Source organism: Argopecten irradians, chromosome 3 (assembly GCF_041381155.1).
Source record: "Argopecten irradians isolate NY chromosome 3, Ai_NY, whole genome shotgun sequence".
In the NCBI taxonomy this organism is placed as follows: Eukaryota; Metazoa; Mollusca; class Bivalvia; order Pectinida; family Pectinidae; genus Argopecten; species Argopecten irradians.
The window spans coordinates 46,257,949-46,283,690 of record NC_091136.1 but is presented as its reverse complement, the minus strand read 5'-3'; the positions used below and the strand labels follow the sequence as shown (position 1 = coordinate 46,283,690).

The window sequence follows — 25,742 nt, the reverse complement described above, 5'->3', positions numbered from 1 at the left end:
CCGTTATACTGACTACCTCGTTATACTTAATACCCCGTTATACCGACTACCCCGTTATACTGACTATCCCGTTATACTGACTACCCCGTTATACTGACTACCTCGTTATACCGACTAACCAGTTATACTGACTACCTCGTTATACTGAATACCCCGTTATACCGACTACCCCGTTATACTGACTACCCCGTTATACTGACTACCCCGTTATACCGACTACCCCGTTATACTGACTACCTCGTTATACTGAATACCCCGTTATACCGACTACCCCGTTATACCGACTACCTCGTTATACTGACTAGCCCTTTTTACTGACTTCCCCGTTTTACTGACTACCCCGTTATACTGACTACCCCGTTATTTTGACTACCCCGTTATACTTACTACCCCTTTTTACTGAGTTCCCCGTTATACTTACTATCCCGTTATACTGACTACCTTGTTATACTGACTATCCCGTTTTACTGACTACCACCCTATACCGATACCCCGTTTTACTGACTACCAAATTATAGTGACTACCTCGTTATAATGACTTCCCTGTTATGCTTACTACCCCGTTATACTGACTACCCCGTTAAACTGATTACTTCGTTATACTGACTTACTCGTTATACTGACTACTTCGTTCTACTGACAACCCCGTTATACTGACTAATCCGTTATACTGACTACCACGTTATATTAACTACCTCGTTATACTGACTATCCCTTTATATTGTCTACCCTATTATACTGACTAGGTGAGGTTATCCGGATCGAGAGGGTAGTTCTGTGGTAGGTTGATATTGCCACGTTTGTCGTTCTTGGAGTTCTTGGTATTGAGGTCTTTGGCAACAAGTCTCATGACATTCACGTAGCCCTGGTCGTCGCCGAAAAGGACTAGATCCTCGTGTGCGGGGGAAGAGTTGGTCACGTGGGTTATACATTGAGGAGAATTCTCGAATGGCTTTATTGAGTATATTTGCTGTAAATAGACAAGTGAGAGATGTAAATAGTTTATTGTGATTCAACTTACCATTATGACATTAACTTGCAATTTAAAAAAAAGTATCTTTACTAGTTCAAACGTATTTCTGGTAAGCTTATCATTTCTTATATGTTTGATATTTACAACTTCCGGAGATACAAAACATTTAATTTTAATACAAAACCACATTGTGAATACATAGTAATTAAAACAGTTAAGATGGGGACCCACCTGGTTTTTGCCCTTTGACCTGCTGTCCCAGATGACGATACTCCGTTCTGTACAGGTCACAGTCCGCCGGATCCCGGGGAGGTAGTCACACCCTGTTACCCATGCAGGCTCCTGTAATGGAATATCATTGTTATCACAAATCATACAAGTTAGAAAAATTCTTTTGTTAAAATACATACACAAAGTTCTGCTGATATGTTGATGTGTGTGACTTGTCGCTTCATCGCCAGTCATCATCCCTCCCATAACAACTTTTGAAAGTATGGAAATGTCTCACCGAAGGACTTCATAACGACAACACAGATCTTTTCATTTATCAAATTTTTGAGAAACATACATCCTTATTGGCAAGGGGCATGTGAGTGTGCTAAAGACTAACATTCTAACAAAAGAGTCATTGGTAAACCAAATTTTATAACGCCTTTAGAGGATCTGAGGTCAACTGATATGTATCTAAATTTTCCAAGAAATAGTATACGATCGTTTCTTAAGAAATAAGAGTCTATAGGGGTAAATATATTGTTATTCTTTTTATCTTGTCCAACAACCGGCGCATGCGTTTATGTTACAATCTAAATTAACGTGCAGTTAAGTGCAATCATATACGTATTTTTGGATCCAATTAAGAAAAGTTTGTTGAAATAATAAGAGAGGTATTGTAATGGACTTATCTTGGCCAGTTATGAAAGTTTGTTGGTGACGCAGGTTGGCAAAAATACAAAAGATAAAAAGGTTCAGATTTTTCTATTACCGATTCTGATACTGTACCACGACAAGGTTATACCTACATCAAGGGTTATGAAAGAACGAGGTCGTTATATATCACTCGATCATCGCTTTACATCATCGTCTCATTGCATTCGAGCGTCTTACATGCATATATACCCATTTAAACCGACACATATTTAGAATACCATATCAAAATGACATATAACAAAAGTATTGGCTAATAAATGTCTTCACAAGGTTTATGATATCTCTGATCATTTCAACCGATGGAATCTTTAAACTGTAGGCCTATTTCGTCTTTTGTATGTACAAAGTGCAAGATAAATACAATTATATAACGATCATAATACACAGCTTTATCCTGCAACTGTCCTACATAGAGTCCCGCAAAAAAGTGACGTCGCATTCTCGGTAATGACGTCATTTTCACGATATCGAAAATTCCGTATGGCAGTGTCGTCTTTTTATTGGCTCATGACAAAGGTATGCATTTTGTCATGAAATGAATAGTTTATTTTGCAATAGTTTGTATGATTTTCTCTTTAAATGTGAATTAAATTGAATTAAAGATTACAAAAAGAAATGGATAATTTACAGACAGACATAGTTCTCACTACATTTTTATTACAATACTGAACAGTATTCGTTAACAAATTTTTGACAATACAATACATTTCCAAGAGCTGTAAAAGAATAATTTCTTTTAATAGGAAAACACATGTAGATTGTTCACACGTATATGAAGCAATGAATGTTCACATGTATATGAAGCAATTTTATATATTAAACTTTTCAATTAAATAAAACACTGCAATCCAAAATAGAATATATATGAATATGTGAACTATATCATAATGTAGGATCCTCCTCCACTGTACTATCTGACGTCACCCGGAGGCCTGGACGGGTGGTTCTACACTGTCTCTTTTTCGTTTCGGTTTGGGTGCAGTTTCCTCTAGTTCCGCGTCCGATATTGTCATCCATGGTTGCTGCTTAACCTCGGTTATTGATGGTCGGTCTTCAAACATGTAGGTAAAGAGAAATAAAATAAGTTCTTGGCACTTTTCTGTGGCCCCTTTCCAGCAGAACTCCATCTTCCTATGTTCCGCCAGCATGGCCTTGTTTCCACGGGCTTCATCAAAAGGCATGGTGCCAGTTACCATAATGAACAGGACCGCACCCATAGCCCAGACATCCGATTTCCGGGGGTCGTACGGTCGCCCTTTCAGTATTTCCGGGGCAACGTAAGACTTAGATCCACAAAACGTCTTACTTAAGTGATTTGGTCCAAGATTATCCTTTACGAACCCAAGATCGCCTATTTTAACGCTGTAATTAGAGTCCAACAGTATATTCTCAAGTTTAAGATCTCTGTGTGCTATGGCTTTCGAGTGTAAATATTCCACCGCTGAACATGCCTGTTCGAACCAATGGCGGGCTAACACTTCATGCAAAGGGCCATACTTTTGTACATAGCGCAGTAAGTCTCCACGCGCAGCGTACTCCAGGATAAAATATGTACGGGATGTATCCTCAAACATTTCATAGATCTTTATGATATGCGGATGATCTAACCGAGGCCATACTGTTTTCTCTTTGGGTAGAAACCTCAATAGGTAGTCCTTTGGGGCGACTTTCTGATTCAGGACTTTTACCGCTACACGCTTTTCCTGGCGATGAAGACTAAAGGCTAGCTTTACGGTGGAGTAACTGCCAGAACCCAGCGTTTTCTTAACAAGAAACCCTCTTTGGGCAAGAACAGCTCGGTAGGTTAGTTTCCGGGCGCCTTCTTCTGTCTGCCCCAAAAGCTTGCTACATGGTTTGATGCGTTCCACTTCGTTCTTGAGTTTATCAAGTTCAGATAAAAGAAGTTCATCATCTGTTTCTGCGGTTGGACCGTAGCAGTTCTCTTCTGCCGTCGCCATAAGTTTGGTAGGCCTGGGTCCCGACCTTAACCCTGCCGGTAACCAATCGCGGCTCTAATAAAACATTTTGGCAATCGAAACTAACCCGGAAAATTCAGGGGATTTTTCAACAGACTCGATTTCTAAGTAAACATATCTACGACGTCATAATGCAAGTCTATCTATGACGTCACAAAAACATGACGATACAATTAAAAGACTGCTGTCGTAAGTTCAGAATCTAGGATATAATGTAAGTTTTCCAAAGACATATTTACTAAACTTATGAAAACAATATGACACCGAGTTTATTTCTCCCCATATCCTCCATACGACAAACAATATATGAAGGAATTTTATTGTTAATTTTTTTTCTCTATATAAAGTCTATCCTTCTCTGATGCCCTCCCTATAAAAACAATATCAACGAAATCTGTTTTTACTCTCATTACCCAAGGCTGAGAAATAGACCGGCCTGGGCGATTAAATATGCTAAATTCGGATATTGATTACATGTGACTGGCCTGCTGAGCGTTTGGCAGTTCTGAAACCCCTTAATTGCTATGAAAACGGACGATTAAAATTCACATTTTACATAGACATGAGTAAAAAATCTGACTGAGAAAGTTTTATGGTGTTGGAACCAGAAAACATTGTGTTGCAAGAATATGCAATTGTGAAATATGAAAAAAACCGTATACTCACATTAACGTCTATACAGCTCATGAGTCGAAGCTGAAAAATAAATAATAGGACTCAGTATTTATATGTATAAATGACTTCCCAGTTACTCAATCCCACTTTTAATATTCCATTGTCTGCACCCCAATCTGCACATACAGATATGTGCAGATATTTCCAGAATAAAACCTAAGTTTCTGTTCCAAACTGCAATGGTTTAACTCTTCGTCCGACTCCCGGGCCTGGACCTGACCCCTCGTCTCCTCTCTATATCCGTGATGGTACTACACAGTATCGAGTAAAGGTCTACCCTCTGTCTGACCCCAACTCCATTCTCCAGACTCCCTACAATGTCTGGACTGATACATAGTGTCCCTTACTTGCACCCCGTCCCCCGGGCCTGTCCACTACCTGCCATCCCCGGTCTGATACCTACCTTACTGCTCAATACTGCTATAACGCCCTTCTGTGAGGCTGTAATGTAACTATCTAGAGAAAGTATATACTGTACCCACTGTCTGACCCTGCATCCCCGAGCCCGTCCCCCGGGCCTGTCCACTACCTGCCATCCCCGGGCTGATACCTACCTTACTGCTCCATACTGCTATAGCACCCTTCTGTGAGGCTGTGATGTAACTATCTAGAGAAAGTATATACTATACCCACTGTCTGACCCTGCATCCCCGAGACCGTCCCCCGGGCCTGTCCACTACCTGCCATCCCCGGGCTGATACCTACCTTACTGCTCCATACTGCTATAGCACCCTTCTGTGAGGCTGTGATGTAACTATCAAGAGATGGTATATACCGGATACATTGCACAGTGTCCCGCCTTGTCTTGTCACCTGTGTGCGAAAGAAATATGTGTGCGTAGATATATAATCTTACTGACAATTTAAAAATCTATAATTTCACCATAGTCTGTTTAATGAATTTGATAATCGCAAGCAGACAAATTTTGTAAAGGCGTGGACCGCTTCGAGCCTTTGGCTATCATTACTATTGCTCCTGATAAACTTAACTGTCGCCTCGCCGACCCTTTAGCTAACATTACTATTGCTCCTGATAAACTTAACTGTCGCCTCGCCGACCCTTTAGCTAACATTACTATTGCTCCTGATAAACCTACCTGTCGCCTCGCCGACCCTTTAGCTAACATTACTATTGCTCCTGATAAACTTAACTGTTGCCTCGCCGACACTTTATCTAACATTACTATTGCTCCTGATAAACTTAACTGTTGCCTCGCCGACACTTATCTAACATTACTATTGCTCCTGATAAACTTAACTGTCGCCTCGCCGACCCTTTAGCTAACATTACTATTGCTCCTGATAAACTTAACTGTCGCCTCGCCGACCCTTTAGCTAACATTACTATTGCTCCTGATAAACTTAACTGTCGCCTCGCCGACCCTTTAGCTAACATTACTATTGCTCCTGATAAACTTAACTGTCGCCTCGCCGACTCTTTAGCTAACATTACTATTGCTCCTGATAAACTTACCAGTCGCCTCGCCGACCCTTTAGCTAACATTACTATTGCTCCTGATAAACTTAACTGTCGCCTCGCCGACCCTTTGACTATCATTACTATTGCTCCTAGTACACTTACCTGCCGCCTCGCCGACCCGACGTCGTTTTGAGACAGTGAAGACGCTGACTTCTTCGCCAAGAACAATTTCTTCGCTCTCTTCGGCACTCGACTGGAAATAGCCAAATAGCTGCAAACAAATTAGCACAAATTATAATATAGGGAAACATACAAAGACATTTTTCAAAATGATGTAAATATTACTGCATATGAATTGTGTTACTTTCTGTTTCTCGGCAGATTAGGCTTTAAATCAGTCATTCATCAAAAATGAGAAGCGAACGCATGAAGTTTCAAATAAGCCAGTAAATTGCAAGGATCTAGGTCTGACCTCCACTGACAGTCCAAAGGGTGAATGCACAAACAACACAACCTACCGTCCTTCATCCACAACAAGTATTTATAGTTAATGGAAGTTATGACAACGGTAAAAATTTTCGGAGAAAAAACTAGTCGTAAAATGGATGACATTGTATTAGTTGAGTAGATATCTTACCTCGCTCCAGTCGACCTTTGCATCGGGATTAGTGGAGATTTTACGGTAAATTGCTTTCAGGTCTGAATTCTTAACATCAGTGCCGAACAGCGATCGGATAGCCTCACAGAATTGGTCAAACCGGAGGCTCTCTGGAACACGCAGAATAATGGAAAATAAAGTGTATGATGGAGTTACCACGATGATAAATGTGAGGTCTTTAAACAAAAGAAATATTATCATCGAGAAAATAAGAAATGCAACTCCTGAGCCAGGTACTAAATGGTATATTTTAGGTTCATCTGGTGCTGCTGGTTGCCGACTTGTTTTAAATAAATATTAGTGAAGTATAAGATATTTGAGGTCATAAACAAATTCAACCATTCGAAAAATAGCTGACTAAACTATCACTTCCACGTGTATATTACGAATCTGGATATGGATAAAGTAAATGGCAAACAAAGGAAATTACAAAAGAAAATGGAAATAGAAATATAGCTTTCGGCAGTAATTTAAGTTGTGGTAGTGAGAGCAGGAAATACAACTTTAAAGGGTGATCAATTCCATTTTCTTTTACTTTAAGTTTATGCTTCAGTAATAGCACCAAAGTGTTGAAAAATAATTGATTTGTTTATGCGACTATGGATAAGAGTTCTAGCATATCTTGTTTTGTTCTTTACAATAAAGGTTACACAAATCGAAATCGATTGGCAAAGTCTATATTTAAAGAGTTGGCAATGTTCCGTATCTGTATGAACTGGTATGCCCCCGTGTAAGTCGATGATCCGACCTCATAGGTGATGTAAGGTATTAATCTGCTTTAGTCCCTAATCTAACACCTGCCTAGGACTGATTGAGTTCTAGTATCAACCCTACACTGGTACGTGAACCAGCCGAGAGGTTAGAAACCAAAATAAATACGTACCTCTCCTGAATAACACAGAGAGAAAGTAGGGACATAAAGCCACATGACGCGCCTTATAAACCATCTTACAGTTATAGACTTCACACGAGGTTCATACCTGTTCTACAAACCAGGCTGATGTACGTAATAATCTTCGGATCTATGGTAAATATCGTTCATATCATATTCTCATATTCGTACATCAGATGATATGTGACACACATCAAGTACAACTACTTTAGTACATAAGCCAATACCAACCTTCAAGTACACTTTATATGACGTCACTGCCCATCAACGGTCTTGTAACCATTGTGACAGCACAATATTTAAAATAATGTTGTTTTCAATACAGTACCCTTCCCATGATTGATCCCAGACACGTATTTAGTATACTCTTGTTATTTCTATGATCATGCATCATACATATACTGTAAATTGGATTTATGACACTTTAATTGTTATTATCAAACTTTCTTACTCATAAGCTTGAGCAGTAAACACGTGATATGTCGTCCATTTTTATGTCTTATAAAAACACTATTTTCCCAATTTCTGACAATCAATATCTGTGGTGAACAGGTTTATCGGAATAACTTTAAATACTCCTAATCACTGCAGGTAATAGTACAAAAATACTAACTCTGCAGGTAATAGTACAAAAATACTAACTCTGCAGGTAATAGTACAAAAATACTAACTACTACCATAACGAAAGAATGTATTGATAAAAGGCTTTAGGATAACTAACAGTCATGTTTACAGTACATATTGTCATCCTATCTCTATTTAAAGGAAATTAAAATCATAAAGCTTTAATTAAATACGTGATTAATGGCATTTTTAATCTATTACAATTATCCACATTAGTTATCAATATTACAGGACTTATCAGACAAGCTTACTTGCTCACACGGATCTGATTAATCACCTTTCAAAGCTTTTCCCCAGTTTAAGTGTGGTATTGCTTTTGCTTTCTCATCGCCTATAGTACAAACTGAAAATTCACTTACTGGCAAATTGGAAGGAGAAGCGAAAAGAAACTCTTAAAATCTCAAACACGTGACTTTTTTTAAAATAAAGGTGTTTTAAAAAAAATATAATTATGCATACCCTACTTCAAAATGTCGATTGAGGTATACCATATGCTATGATGATCATACTGGTTTACAATTGCAGTATTTCAGAGGCTGGTCAAGTATCATTATTACACCACGTTAAGTAAAAACAAACTGTACCACGCTAATTTATCAAATTATTTCAAACTTAAGTACCATTTATGTAATCACAAGACTTACAGTATACGGTTTATCGGAAATATTACAAAACCTCAGATCGACGAAAACGATACCAACCAGGTGACATTATAGCCTTCCTAGACTTGGCTGAAATCAACATGATATTGTTGTCAGGTAGTCACTGCAAGAAAGTCTGTTTGATTTTCAATTACTGCACGTAATTATTGATTCACATGGCATGCTTATCAACTTTATCCGTAAAATGTCCCTCTGAACGTGTGACATTTATTCTGTTAGAAGAAACAATGACATTACATTGGTGCTCCTTCATGACACGGCTATTTACATACCACCAGGACAGATTATGAACACAAAACATAACAATTTGGTGTTAAATTTTAAACAAAACATTTCCGTCGGGCAATAGGACTACGGAAATACACATCCACGTGCATTTGTATTCGCTTTCGTCAAAAACTGACATATCATAAACTAAACAATATAATACAAAATCTTAACATATTCCCATCAGCACACAAATTTCAATAATAGTCAAAATATTTTCTTTTCAGTAATACTTCTTCCACCATTCCGCTATGAATACCAGCGAAATGATAACACCAAACTACAAAGAAAGGCAATATTCTCTCAGAATCAATGAAACCACTTCAACATATTCCCGAATGCGCGCTTCCCTGATGACGAAAACCGGAAGTAAAGCTTACTGATGGAGTCGAGTTGTTCACGGAGAGCATGTCCTCGCTGTCTCCGTTCCCGACGTTCTCTTTTCCGGGGACTGTGGAATCTGGTAAGATCCATCCTTACCGTCTGCATCGTCGGACAAAATGTCCGTGTTCGGGAGATGGTCGAGCCTTACTAACGAAGTCACCCTAGTAAGAAATACTCCGTCTATGTAGTCGGATCCTGTCCATCTGACCAAGGTTCGGGGGAGCTCCCCAGGATCGCATAAATGTTTGTATATTCAAGGTCACTGTTTATCCATCTCTTCTAATCAAAATGCATTACTATCCTGTAGGGGGTGCTCTATTTAAATTGGGACCCACCACGTGTTTGTGCTCCTCTAGTACCCATTCTCATGTATTGAGTAATTGAATAGTGTTTGTTCGTACTGCCCAGACAGACAATGGTAGATACGGCACTACTACCTCGGGAATAGTGTTAAACATATGCCGATTGAATTGAATTAAAGTTCTGTGTACAAACTTTGGAAGATCTCTCGAGCATGCGACACCGCTGAACGTGGAGGGTTGGCAATAGGACACAAAGACATGCCCCCCTGCGTACTATATACGGGAGTGATAGCATAGTCGGGTGGGGGTCTTCTGATAACCAATCAGTCCTCACCAAGCCCGTCACAAAAGCTAGGGCGAGCGACGCGTCGTGGGGGACACAAACTAGTGACGATAGACCACGCCCCATGGAAAGCTGAACCGAGGCCTATTCCGTATACACGTGCCTGCGTCCCTCTGTGGGGACTAGTCAACTTTATCTGATAAATATCCATCGAGAAGCTGACAGCAAGAGTATAATTGGAGTGAAACAACTGGGACAAGCTAAAAATAACGGATATTGCAACCATAAAGAATGAATTTCACTCAACAATATATTCCTATAATCTTGCATGTTCAATGAAAAATCCAGAAGCTTGCCGTTTATTGGTTCTGTTTTAGTTGTAGGATCATTAGAATGTTCTAAACATGTCTATGGGTTGTATTGTGGGAATACTGTAGTCAGAGGTATCGGGTATACGTAGATAATATCCTACACTATCTATAAATACAACAGTAGGTCACTATATATACCGGTAGATTTATAAATATAATCGCAATGGTGCCGTATAAAATTACAAAGCCACATTTATTAGTAAAGATATGCATCAATTGGAATAGAATGTAACTACGTTATATGTAGTTTACATCTAAATATAGTGCCGCAGAAGGTTAACTCCTATCGTGGTATGTAATACTTTCAGTGAGCAATAGACAGTTTGATAAAAATGGCAATAGTACAGCTACACCAGCATTTACTGAATAATTTACATAGCTTGTCGAATCAAAGTTCCTATAAATATGCAGCGATTTCTCAGACCATCGAGGGCTGCATCGTCACAGAGTGTCATGGTAATCGAATCCATCTACTACAGCCCCAAAATTAACTTTCCTACACGGCCACACTGCTTGTCCGATACCAATAAGTATATTGTACTTAAGTTCATACATTCCATATATCTTCGAAGATTGAAACCGTTTGATCCATTATTTCCAAAATACACCAGGCCAGTTGCCCATTGTCAGTTACCTATCCAGTTGAGTTGACAATCTAACAATTAGTGAATACGTTTTTACTATCACAATGGTAGATACCAGCCAGTTGATGAAGAAGTCTCGCCATGATGGCAGTGTCATTTTGGATAATCGCAGTTTCCTTATTGGTTTGGAAGTCAATATTATCCCGTGATTTTTCAGTGCTTATTTTTCCACTTTCACTACAAATTTTACATAGCTTGGATTAACAGAATTATGTGGCGGCTGCAGACAATTTAAATATTACACGATTTTTAATCAACAACTGGGTGCCAGATTTAAAAGCCGTTTTGTTTTGCCTCGACTTGATATTGGTAAGAACTGTTTTCGTACATAAAAAACTTAATTTTATATTAAATCATTTGTTTCTTTGAAGTCAATAGATAGCAGACAAAACTACCGCTTTGCATGTTTCGCTCTTTGTCTGTGAAGGCATGTATTTTATTGAATATGTTAATCAACTGCGTATCATCCTTTTGTCGTCCTAGTTCGTAGCTATTTGAGGAACGTGTCCAATAGCCCGATCAATCTTAATAGAAACTGTCTGTATACTGATCATATCTGCAGAAGTATGACTTACACCTGTAGAGTAGTTTGGGTATCGTCATTAGGAACAATCACAACTGAGAACAATTAAAAACAAGATTTAAAGCGTACTCGATATACACATCAACAAGCTATTGATTTCTCCCAATACATTGTACATACCCTATTCCAGCGCCACAATGCATATAAATTGGTTTTTAAATTCACACAGTACACAACACCGAGTAGGTGTCTATTAGCCTGTGTACATAACAAATTCAATAAGGCATTCATATCTGATATTTTGCTGAATAAAGCAGCCCCGTGGCTGTAATAAAACGACCGAATAATCAATCGGGGAATATGTATTAATTCGTTCATTAGATTGAATTATTGTGGCTCACGCTGTCAGCATTTCTATTACAGAAAATGTCCTGTTAAGGGGGAGCTACATATCTCACTAGTACAAGTTAACTATGCAAACAGATGTCGATTCCATAGGCAATAACCCCCTTAGCCAAATTTATAGTGACCATAAGTTTCAATTATGAACAAAAAAAACCAAATACTTGGTATTGTTTCTTTCTAAACAATTTTGGATACATAGAGAGTGATTTTGTATATTTATTCGGATCCAACAGCTAATTGCTCTCTTTGAATGTAGAGGCATTTTATAAGATGAGACAGTGAATTTCTTCATCCAACCTGAATGACAAGGATCAAGCAACATCAGCTTTCTAATAAGCGATCACACCAAAGTATACTTAGCGACTCTGAAGGAAAAAATCTGATGTTGACAGTGGCAAAAACATCAACCTACCTTTAAATGAATGGACTTTTCTCTAATATCTAAGTTAAAAATGTATCAATCGTTCTTTTTTGTTTGTTTAATTGTTTTGCTCATATTGCGAAAAGGAATAACAGAGCATCTAAACTGTATATATCTGTCATGTATTAGACAGACATCTATAATGTATATCTGTAATATATTAGACAGACATCTATAATGTATATCTGTCATGTATTAGACAGACATAAAAACTGTATATCTGTAATGTATTAGACAGACATCTATACTGTATATCTGTCATGTATTAGACAGACATCTATACTGTATATCTGTAATGTATTAGACAGACATCTATACTGTATATCTATTGACAGACATCTAAACTGTATATCTGTCATATATTAGACAGACATCTATACTGTACATCTGTCATGTATTAGACAGACATCTAAACTGTATATCTATTGACAGACATCGATACTGTATATCTGTCATGTATTAGACAGACATCTATACTGTATATCTATTGACAGACATCTAAACTGTATATCTGTCATATATTAGACAGACATCTATACTGTACATCTGTCATGTATTAGACAGACATCTATACTGTATATCTATTGACAGACATCTATACTGTATATCTATTGACAGACATCGATACTGTATATCTGTCATGTATTAGACAGACATTTATACTGTATATCTGTCATGTATTAGACAGACATCTATACTGTATATCTGTAATGTATTAGACAGACATCTATACTGTATATCTGTCATGTATTAGACAGACATCTATACTGTATATATGTCATGTGTTAGACAAACATCTATACTGTACATCTGTAATGTGTTAGACAGACATCTATACTGTATATATGTCATGTGTTAGACAAACATCTATGATGTATATCTGTCATGTATTAGACAGACATCTATACTGTACATCTGTCATGTATTAGACAGACATCTATACTGTACATCTGTCATGTATTAGACAGACATCTAAACTGTATATCTGTCATGTATTAGACAGACATCTATACTGTATATCTGTCATGTATTAGACAGACATCTATGATGTATATCTGTCATGTATTAGACAGACATCTATACTGTATATCTGTCATGTATTAGACAGACATCTATACTGTATATCTGTAATGTATTAGACAGACATCTAAACTGTATAAATCTGTCATGTATTAGACAGACATCTAAACTGTATAAATCTGTCATGTATTAGACAGACATCTATACTGTATATCTGTAATGTATTAAACAGACATCTATACTGTACATCTGTAATGTATTAGACAGACATCTATACTGTATAAATCTGTCATATATAAGACAGACATCTAAACTGTACATCTGTCATATATTAGACAGACATCTATACTGTATATCTGTCATGTATTAGACAGACATCTATACTGTATATCTGTAATGTATTAGACAGACATCTATACTGTATATCTGTAATGTATTAGACAGACATCTATACTGTATATCTGTAATGTATTAGACAGACATCTATACTGTATATCTGTAATGTATTAGACAGACATCTATACTGTATATCTGTCATGTATTAGACAGACATCTATACTGTATATCTGTCATGTATTAGACAGACATCTATACTGTATATCTGTCATGTATTAGACAGACATCTATACTGTATATCTGTCATGTATTAGACAGACATCTATACTGTATATCTGTCATGTATTAGACAGACATCTATACTGTATATCTGTCATGTATTAGACAGACATCTATACTGTATATCTGTAATGTATTAGACAGACATCTATACTGTATATCTGTCATGTATTAGACAGACATCTATACTGTATATCTGTCATGTATTAGACAGACATCTATACTGTATATATGTCATGTATTAGACAGACATCTATACTGTATATCTGTCATGTATAATACAGACATCTATACTGTACATCTGTAATGTATTAGACAGACATCTATACTGTATATCTGTCATGTATTAGACAGACATCTATGATGTATATCTGTCATGTATTAGACAGACATCTATACTGTACATCTGTAATGTATTAGACAGACATCTATACTGTATATCTGTCATGTATAATACAGACATCTATACTGTATATCTGTCATGTATTAGACAGACATCTATAATGTATATCTGTCATGTATTAGACAGACATCTATACTGTATATCTATTGACAGACATCTAAACTGTATATCTGTCATGTATTAGACAGACATCTATAATGTATATCTGTCATGTATTAGACAGACATCTATACTGTATATCTGTCATGTATTAGACAGACATCTATACTGTATATATGTCATGTGTTAGACAAACATCTATACTGTACATCTGTAATGTGTTAGACAGACATCTATACTGTATATCTGTAATGTATTAGACAGACATCTATACTGTATATCTGTCATGTATTAGACAGACATCTATACTGTATATCTGTCATGTATTAGACAGACATCTATACTGTACATCTGTAATGTATTAGACAGACATCTAAACTGTATATATCTGTAATGTATTAGACAGACATCTATACTGTATATCTGTCATGTATTAGACAGACATCTATACTGTATATCTGTCATGTATTAGACAGACATCTATACTGTATATCTGTCATGTATTAGACAGACATCTATACTGTATATCTGTAATGTATTAGACAGACATCTATACTGTATATCTGTCATGTATTAGACAGACATCTATACTGTATATCTGTCATGTATAAGACAGACATCTATACTGTATATCTGTAATGTATTAGACAGACATCTATACTGTATATCTGTCATGTATTAGACAGACATAAAAACTGTATATCTGTAATGTATTAGACAGACATCTATACTGTATATCTGTCATGTATTAGACAGACATATATACTGTATATCTGTAATGTGTTAGACAAACATCTATACTGTATATCTGTCATGTATAAGACAGACATCTGTACTGTACATCTGTCATGTATTAGACAGACATCTATACTGTATATCTGTCATATATTAGACAGACATCTATAATGTATATCTGTCATGTATTAGACAGAAATCTATACTGTATATCTGTAATATATTAGACAGACATCTAAACTGCATATCTGTCATGTATTAAGAGACGACCCTTAGAACTCAACAACAGTGTTCAACAGTTGTGTAAGCTTAAAACAACCCACTTGGCTTACTCTATAATGATAGAAGCTAAATACACTAAAAGCTGGATCTATATACATGTCGGTCACCTCGATGCCTCTCATAGAAAAACGTTCCGGTCTGTCCTCCGGCCGAAGCATTGTACGCTATAACCAAATAATATAATCTTATCGGTGCATATTGTGTGAGTGCAGCATTTCATTCACTTGTCGTTACACAATGATAGGGTCAGTATGATTCAGTGAAGTAACACTTGTTATCATTACACTATGATAGGGTCAGTATGTTTTAGTAAAGTAACACTTGTTATCATTACACAATGATAGGGTCAGTATGATTCAGTGAAAAATCTCTTGTTATCATTACACAATGATAGGGTCAGTATGTGTCAGTGAAGTAACACTTGTTATCATTACACAATGATAGGGTCAGTATGTTTCAGTGAAGTAACACTTGTTATCATTACACAATGATAGGGTCAGTATGTGTCAGTGAAGTAACACTTGTTATCATTACACAATGATAGGGTCAGTATGTTTCAGTGAAGTAACACTTGTTATCATTACACAATGATAGGGTCAGTATGTTTCAGTGAAGTAACACTTGTTATCATTACACAATGATAGGGTCAGTATGTTTCAGTGAAGTAACACTTGTTATCATTACACAATGATAGGGTCAGTATGTGTCAGTGAAGTAACACTTGTTATCATTACACAATGATAGGGTCAGTATGTTTCAGTGAAGTAACACTTGTTATCATTACACAATGATAGGGTCAGTATGTTTTAGTGAAGTAACACTTGTTATCATTACACAATGATAGGGTCAGTATGTTTTAGTGAAGTAACTCTTGTTATCATTACACAATGATAAGATCAGTATGTTTTAGTGAAGTAACACTTGTTATCATTACACAATTATAGGGTCAGTATGTGTCAGTGAAGTAACACTTGTTATCATTACACAATGATAGGGTCAGTATGTTTTAGTGAAGTAACACTTGTTATCATTACACAATGATAGGGTCAGTATGTGTCAGTGAAGTAACACTTGTTATCATTACACAATGATAGGGACATTATGATTCAGTGAAGTAACACTTGTTATCATTACACTATGATAGGGTCAGTATGTTTCAGTGAAGTAACACTTGTTATCATTACACAATGATAGGGTCAGTATGCTTCAGTGAAGTAACACTTGTTATCATTACACAATGATAGGGTCAGTATGTTTTAGTGAAGTAACACTTGTTATCATTACACAATGATAGGATCAGTATGTTTTAGTGAAGTAACATCTGTTATCATTACACTATGATAGGGTCAGTATGTGTCAGTGAAGTAACATTTGTTATCATTACACTATGATAGGGTCAGTATGTGTTAGTGAAGTAACACTTGTTATCATTACACAATGATAGGGTCAGTATGTTTTAGTGAAGTAACACTTGTTATCATTACACAATGATAGGGTCAGTATGTTTTCAGTGAAGTAACACTTGTTATCATTACACTATGATAGGATCATGTTTGTTTCAGTGAAGTGACACTTGTTATCATTACACAATGATAGGATCAGTATGTTTTAGTGAAGTAACATTTGTTATCATTACACTATGATAGGGTCAGTATGTGTCAGTGAAGTAACACTTGTTATCATTACACTATGATAGGGTCAGTATGTTTCAGTGAAGTAACACTTGTTATCATTACACAATGATAGGGTCAGTATGTGTCAGTGAAGTAACACTTGTTATCATTACACAATTATAGGGTCAGTATGTGTCAGTGAAGTAACACTTGTTATCATTACACAATTATAGGGTCAGTATGTTTCAGTGAAGTAACACTTGTTATCATTACACAATGATAGGGTCAGTATGTTTTAGTGAAGTAACACTTGTTATCATTACACAATGATAGGGTCAGTATGTTTCAGTGACGTAACACTTGTTATCATTACACAATGATAGGATCAGTATGTTTCAGTGAAGTAACTCTTGTTATCATTACACAATGATAGGGTCAGTATGTTTCAGTGAAGTAACTCTTGTTATCATTACACTATGATAGGGTCAATATGTTTCAGTGAAGTAACACTTGTTATCATTACACAATGATAGGGTCAGTATGTTTTAGTGAAGTAACACTTGTTATCATTACACAATGATAGGGTCAGTATGTTTCAGTGAAGTAACACTTGTTATCATTACACAATGATAGGATCAGTATGTTTTAGTGAAGTAACACTTGTTATCATTACACAATTATAGGGTCAGTATGTGTCAGTGAAGTAACACTTGTTATCATTACACAATGATAGGGTCAGTATGTTTTAGTGAAGTAACACTTGTTATCATTACACTATGATAGGGTCAGTATGTTTCAGTGAAGTAACTCTTGTTATCATTACACTATGATAGGGTCAGTATGTTTCAGTGAAGTAACTCTTGTTATCATTACACTATGATAGGGTCAGTATGTTTCAGTGAAGTAACACTTGTTATCATTACACAATGATAGGGTCAGTATGTTTTAGTGAAGTAACTCTTGTTATCATTACACAATGATAGGGTCAGTATGTTTCAGTGAAGTAACACTTGTTATCATTACACAATGATAGGGTCAGTATGTTTTAGTGAAGTAACACTTGTTATCATTACACAATGATAGGATCAGTATGTTTTAGTGAAGTAACACTTGTTATCATTACACAATTATAGGGTCAGTAATTGTCAGTGAAGTAACACTTGTTATCATCACACTATGATAGGGTCAGTATGTTTCAGTGAAGTAACACGTGTTATCATTACACAATGATAGGGTCAGTATGTTTTAGTGAAGTAACATTTGTTATCATTACACTATGATAGGGTCAGTATGTTTCAGTGAAGTAACACTTGTTATCATTACACAATGATAGGGTCAGTATGTTTTAGTGAAGTAACACTTGTTATCATTACACTATGATAGGGTCAGTATGTTTCAGTGAAGTAACACTTGTTATCATTACACAATGATAGGATCAGTATGTTTTAGTGAAGTAACATTTGTTATCATTACACTATGATAGGGTCAGTATGTTTTAGTGAAGTAACATTTGTTATCATTACACTATGATAGGGTCAGTATGTTTTAGTGAAGTAACACTTGTTATCATTACACAATGATAGGGTCAGTATGTTTTAGTGAAGTAACATTTGTTTATCATTACACTATGATAGGGTCAGTATGTTTCAGTGAAGTAACACTTGTTATCATTACACAATGATAGGGTCAGTATGTTTTAGTGAAGTAACACTTGTTATCATTACACTATGATAGGGTCAGTATGTTTCAGTGAAGTAACACTTGTTATCATTACACAATGATAGGATCAGTATGTTTTAGTGAAGTAACACTTGTTATCATTACACTATGATAGGGTCAGTATGTTTCAGTGAAGTAACACTTGTTATCATTACACAATGATAGGATCAGTATGTTTTAGTGAAGTAACACTTGTTATCATTACACAATGATAGGGTCAGTATGTGTCAGTGAAGTAACACTTGTTATCATTACACAATGATAGGGTCAGTATGTTTCAGTGAAGTAACACTTGTTATCATAACACTATGATAGGGTCAGTATGTTTCAGTGAAGTAACACTTGTTATCATTACACTATGATAGGGTCAGTATGTTTCAGTGAAATAACACTTGTTGTCATTACACTATGATAGGGTCAGTATGTTTCAGTGAAGTAACACTACCATTAAGGCAATAGGTTTTGCCGAAGCCTTCCAAATATTGCTCTTACTCACCATAATATGAAACTCATTTAATAAACCATTTAAAGTTATATAATGGAATAAATTGGAAAGTGCAACAAAACTTCAAAAGAAGTTAGTGGCGACACGGACTACGTAAATTAAAAGAATAATGATATATCAAAAGCTTCTCTATTGGAAATATATTTCAATGAATAATACTTTTGGCATTACTATTTTTGTTTTTGGAATCACACGGTCTACGTTGTAGAAATCCTTTACAAGTAATAGTACAAAAATACAAAGTCATGCTGCAATACAGCGACAAGTAACTACTATCAAACAAATTAAGTATATATCATAGGTAAGGACATAGGAAGGTATAAACTATTAACATATAATCCTCACGAAAGAGCTAATTTAAATGTCTTTTATCAGATAGTGTTAGCACGCGCCGTGCTACCTTGTAATTAACTCCACCAATGATAGCATGATTGTAATAGTCATTAAAAGGTAAGCTACTTTTTCTAATCGACGTGTACCTGGAAGGTCCATTTCAAACCCTAGTCATTGGGTATAATTCGTATTACATTACAATCATGATCAGTGTTGTCACATTGGTAACCTGACAGCAGATCACCTTCACTTCTATACAAAGCAAGTATACTGTTAGAAATATGTCGATTCCAATCAAACAATTCCACTTGACTTCAGGACTATTTCTATATTGACAAGTTATATAAAAGGTTGACAGCATTCTTGCCTATCTGGCATACAATATTGGGTGCATTTATGCTGCCAGTGTAAACTTATCATTACATAAACCACACTTTCCAACTTGAATGAAATGTTTAATCTAGGATTCATTAAGCTTTTTGTATTTTTATTAATTCTTCAAAACTCCGTTTGAATGATTTTTTATAAACACGTTAGAATGTATTAGCCAATTACTCTATAAAACATAATAACCAAATGAAAATGACATGTCTCTAGGTCGGGAGAAGCACAAGAAATACAGTCTAAATTCAGTAATTACATTATCTGCAAATTAAAAAGAAAAGCTGATGAAGGAACTTGGTTACCTGTCAAAATGATAACGTACCCTTGACGGATGACAACAAGGTTAAGGAAACTTGAACTAAAACACATTAAGCTGTCAGAAAAGAAAATGTGTTTTGTTAAATATGCCTCCCGCCTAGAATTTCTACAGGACTTTAAGTGCCTGCAAGTCTCATGTTTGTGTCAATATGGGTCCGGGTTAAAACTCTGGTAATGTGTTAGGTGAAACACTCCGGGAGCTTGGACAGCTCGTCGTGGAATTTTAATTCGATTAAACACACGTCCAAACTGAAAATAAGTCATCGATATGCAACTTAGGTGACAGCCTGTTCAATAAGACTAAGTCTAATTACACGAGAATAGTTCCAGATATCACCATTGGCATGTTTATGTTAAGTTTAAAAAATGAAAACTTATAAATTACCTATATGTCGTCTCCAATTAGTAATTCTAAATATTGGATCGACCCTATGAAAACGTGCCTAGTAGGTTATATATTATAATTGACGGATGGCGTTTACTTTAAACCTTCCTATCATTGGTCATTATTTTAGATCTAATAATCTCAAATCATAACGCAATCCATAAACTTCTCAATATATTATTATGTCATAATTTTTGTTATTACTAAAATAGCATATTGTAAGCAGGCCCCGATTTCTCGAAAAGTCTAAATAATTTAATTGAGTCACATAAGTTTTTTTTCATTTTCAACAAATTTCATTTTAGAAATAAGAAAAATGATCCAACAACAGGCATAGTTAATATACGTTCTCTCCCTTAAACTTATAACTTATAAGTTTTTACTCAAGTCGCTGTTTTTTATCGAGAAATCGGGGTCAGCTATATAATTTAGCAGATATGTACAGTTCTAAGTAAATATTTTAGCGGTTGATTCTAAGATAAATAAACATAACGTTTTCATGATGTCTATTTTCAGTCCTTTTAACACTATTGATCCACCCCTTATGGGGATGAACGTATGATGTCTATTTTCAGTCCTTTTAACACCATTGATCCACCCCTTATAGGGATGTACGTAAGCATGTCATCAACAACTCTTTCCCCTGGCGTAAACATCATTAAATATTAAACATTTATCAGAAAACTTAGGATAAACACCGATATTTGCATGTCGTATGATGCTATAAACATTGGGAGACAGACTTGGGTCTCTTTAAGGCGGTCGTCAAAGTGTTTCCCGATACCTTATATGCGAGTGTGAGTTAGTGCTGCTCTGGTAGGTACATTGAGCTAATATCGACACATTGAATTGATAAACACTCTCCCTACATCATATTAGCTGAAAGGCCGTTGTATGGAGGCAATATACCGGAAGTACACATGAAAGGGGAGTGTATTCCGAGTGTTACACGTGAACACCCTAGAAAATCGCGTCTTTCATAGATGTTATCCATGCCAATAATAGTATAGGTCAACTGTCTCGGTTAAATGTTGTATAAAGTGTACGGATTAGACGATGAATAACAGATGGAATACTGACGACAAAGAATATACATTTTCATCTTTGGGACACTTCAATGGCTCGCTCGAACATACAATACACACTTTCATCTTTGGGACACCACAATGGTTCGATCCAACATACAATACACAGCTGACCTATCAAATACATAGTATTGTGACCTTGAGAATCGGAATCATTTAATGATTTCATCTGAAAATCAGATAAGAAAGTTTCTTACTTTTTGTCCTAGTATCAAGATTTCTTCTTGCCTCAATTTTCTTTTATAACAAGAGGCCCAGAGGGCCTGTATCGCTCACCTGGTTTATAATGCCAAGTAATGTTCTGAATACAGGTTCATTGTTTCTTTTCTGAAGGAATTTTAATATTAACCTCTAAATCCCCTATTGGGCCCCACCTGTCCTGCCCCCGGGGGGCCAGAGCCAAAATTTATACAAGTTCTGTTCCCCTTTCACAAAGGATGTTTGTGGCCAAATTTGGTTACATTCCATGCAGAACTCTATGACTAGTAGCGATTTAAATAATTTACCTCTATTTCCCCTATTTGGCCCCACCTCTCCTGCCCCCGGGGGATCAGAGCCAAAATTTATACAAGTTCTGTTCCCCTTTCACAAAGGATGTTTGTGGCCAAATTTTGTTACATTCCATGCAGAACTCTATGACTAGTAGCGATTTAAATAATTTACCTCTATTTCCCCTATTTGGCCCCACCTCTCCTGCCCCCGGGGGATCAGAGCCAAAATTTATACAAGTTCTGTTCCCCTTCCCCCAAGGATATATGTGGCCGAATTTGGTTACAATCCATGCAGAAATCTATGACTAGTAGCGATTTAAAGGATTTACCTCTATTTCCCCTATTGGGCCCCGCCCCTCCTGCCCCCGGGGGATCAGAGCCAAAATTTATATAAGTTCTGTTCCCCTTACCCCAAGGATGTTTGTGGACAAATTTGGTTACAATCCATGTAGAACTCTATGACAAGTAGTGATTTAAAGAATTTACCTCTATTTCCCCTATTGGGCCCTGCCCCTCCTGCCCCGGGGGGACCAGAGCCAAAATTTATACAAGTTCTGTTCCCCTTCCCCCAAGGATGTTTGTAGCCAAATTTGGTTACATTCCATTCAGAACTCTATGACTAGTAGCGATTTAAAGGATTTAACTCTATTTCCCCTATTGGGCTCCACCCCTCCTGCCCCCGGGGGATCAGAGCCAAAATTTATACAATTTCTGTTCCCCTTCCCCCAAGGATGTTTGTGGCCAAATTTTGTTACATTCCATGCAGAACTCTATGACTAGTAGCGATTTAAATAATTTACCTCTATTTCCCCTATTTGGCCCCACCTCTCCTGCCCCCGGGGGATCAGAGCCAAAATTTATACAAGTTCTGTTCCCCTTTCACAAAGGATGTTTGTGGCCAAATTTTGTTACATTCCATGCAGAACTCTATGACTAGTAGCGATTTAAATAATTTACCTCTATTTCCCCTATTTGGCCCCACCTCTCCTGCCCCCGGGGGATCAGAGCCAAAATTTATACAAGTTCTGTTCCCCTTCCCCCAAGGATATATGTGGCCGAATTTGGTTACAATCCATGCAGAAATCTATGACTAGTAGCGATTTAAAGGATTTACCTCTATTTCCCCTATTGGGCCCCGCCCCTCCTGCCCCCGGGGGATCAGAGCCAAAATTTATATAAGTTCTGTTCCCCTTACCCCAAGGATGTTTGTGGACAAATTTGGTTACAATCCATGTAGAACTCTATGACTAGTAGTGATTTAAAGAATTTACCTCTATTTCCCCTATTGGGCCCTGCCCCTCCTGCCCCGGGGGACCAGAGCCAAAATTTATACAAGTTCTGTTCCCCTTCCCCCAAGGATGTTTGTAGCCAAATTTGGTTACATTCCATTCAGAACTCTATGACTAGTAGCGATTTAAAGGATTTAACTCTATTTCCCCTATTGGGCTCCACCCCTCCTGCCCCCGGGGGATCAGAGCCAAAATTTATACAATTTCTGTTCCCCTTCCCCCAAGGATGTTTGTGGCCAAATTTGGTTACATTCCATTCAGAACTCTATGACTAGTAGCGATTTAAAGGATTTAACTCTATTTCCCCTATTGGGCCCCACCCCTCCTGCCCCCGGGGGACCAGAGCCAAAATTTATACAAGTTCTGTTCCCCCTCCCCCAAGGATGTTTGTGGTCAAATTTGGTTACAATCCATGCAGAACTCTATGACAAGTAGCGATTTAAAGGAAATGTTGACGGACAGACGGACGACGGACGCCGACGGACGACGGATGACGGACGCCGCGCCATGACATAAGCTCACCGGCCCTTCGGGCCAGGTGAGCTAAAAATTCCCATAAATGCGTGTAAAATATGTTGAATTAATCCGTAAGTAGAACAATTTCCCAATTAATTATTTTTTATGTCAGGGCATTATTCTTTCTATTATCAAATACTGTAGTTATGACCATCCAAGCAGTGTTTCTAATTGTTTGGAAGATGTGGTTTATTTCTATTTGTCAAGGAACGAATCTGCTGACTTAAACAAGGTGCTGAATATAAGTACAGACTTATTGGTATAAAGGTACATTTAAAAACACACTATCGCAAGATTCGACTGCCGTCCCTCCGTTAATATGGTGTGCATGGCATGAACATCTTAGTCTTAGAAACTCTGAGTTTCAATCAGCAGTGAAACCCTACAGCATCCTAAAATGGAAACAACGAGCAAATGACACCATTTAGACGGCTGTGATTAATATATGGGAAAGAAAGAAACAAACCAGAAAAAATACACGAAAATGACAACCAGGTAAAAATTGATTGAATCTTATAGTGAGTTTACCGCTTTTAAAAATAACTAACGTCGACTGTCCTCACAATTCACTCTTGAGCAAAATATAGATTTCTTTCTCTTTATCAAAAAATATAGATTTCTTTCTCTTTATCAATCTTTTTCCAGTTGGTGACTTTAGATGGTCCATGAATGGCGAGAAGATGCAAAGTATCACGATTGCTTTAAGGAAACATTAGAGCACAGTGGAGAAAGAGACTTTATGTCATCTCAGTTTCGTAACATGGAGCAAAGTGACCGAAGCTACATTTGCTATACTCAAAGGAATAATAATGGAGACAATATTTGTAGTTAAATGTAATTTATTAATGACTTCTCTCCAATATTCAAGTTTGATAGATAATATCCTGTTGTATTGGAGGAATTAGACAATGTTTAATAGATGTGATGTCACAATAAAACCGTCGAAGCCTCAATATGAGTTAACAAAAAGGATAATATCTGTAGATATGTCCTGGAATAGTCATGGTAGTTTATGGACATGTGAAATCAGTCATCCACCAACATACAAATAGCATAAACAAGGGAACACAGCGACAAAAGGACAGAGTAGTTAACCTGACGGTAGAAAATAGACACAAGGATATTTTCTGAATATGGAAAGAGAAATTGCAGACTGCAATGGTCATGTGATAATGGTATGAAAGATAAATTAGAGTGTTCAGTAACGAGAAAAAAATGTACACTAGAAGCAATTCATAACATGTGAGGCATGATTTTGAAGAAAAACATAGAAGAACGAACAAAAGGATAAAAGGAGTACTTCAAAGATGTAATTGAAGCATCCAAATGCCGCACATCTCTGCTAAAGTTAGTGTGCGGAAGAAGCGTTAAAGATCATTCAGATACTGGAAAGTTTCAGGAAGAATGCATGGATTATTCATAAAGACTAATAGAAAAGTTAGAGAAGTTCGTGGTATATAACGGAAGAGAAAGAAACAACCACATGATTTTGGACAAACTCATTACATGTATAAAGAATAAAGAAACCATATCAGCGGTGTAAA

General features: G+C 36.7%; 2 protein-coding genes across 10 annotated transcripts in view; both read right to left on the bottom strand.

Moving 5' to 3' along the window:
* The window catches only part of LOC138318803 (WD repeat-containing protein 64-like), a 70,784-nt gene that overhangs the window by 40,943 nt on the left and 4,099 nt on the right, over positions 1–25,742 (bottom strand). For 8 of the 9 annotated variants that reach the window (XM_069261513.1, XM_069261509.1, XM_069261515.1 and 5 more), the window contains exons 2-7: positions 6,608–6,738; positions 6,133–6,241; positions 5,257–5,363; positions 4,543–4,572; positions 1,205–1,315; positions 744–970 (exon numbers count right to left, since the gene is read on the bottom strand). In XM_069261513.1, coding sequence (XP_069117614.1) covers positions 744–970; positions 1,205–1,315; positions 4,543–4,572; positions 5,257–5,363; positions 6,133–6,241; positions 6,608–6,738 — 715 coding nt within the window. Of the gene's footprint in view, positions 1–743; positions 971–1,204; positions 1,316–4,542; positions 4,573–5,256; positions 5,364–6,132; positions 6,242–6,607; positions 6,739–9,453; positions 9,861–25,742 lie in introns of those variants that run through there. The other variant, XM_069261510.1, reaches the window with a different exon arrangement.
* On the bottom strand, positions 2,534–4,008 carry LOC138320057 (testis-specific serine/threonine-protein kinase 3-like). The gene has a single exon (XM_069263145.1). It carries the CDS (start codon positions 3,856–3,858, stop codon positions 2,821–2,823), a length of 1,038 nt encoding a protein of 345 aa, XP_069119246.1. The 5' UTR covers positions 3,859–4,008; the 3' UTR covers positions 2,534–2,820.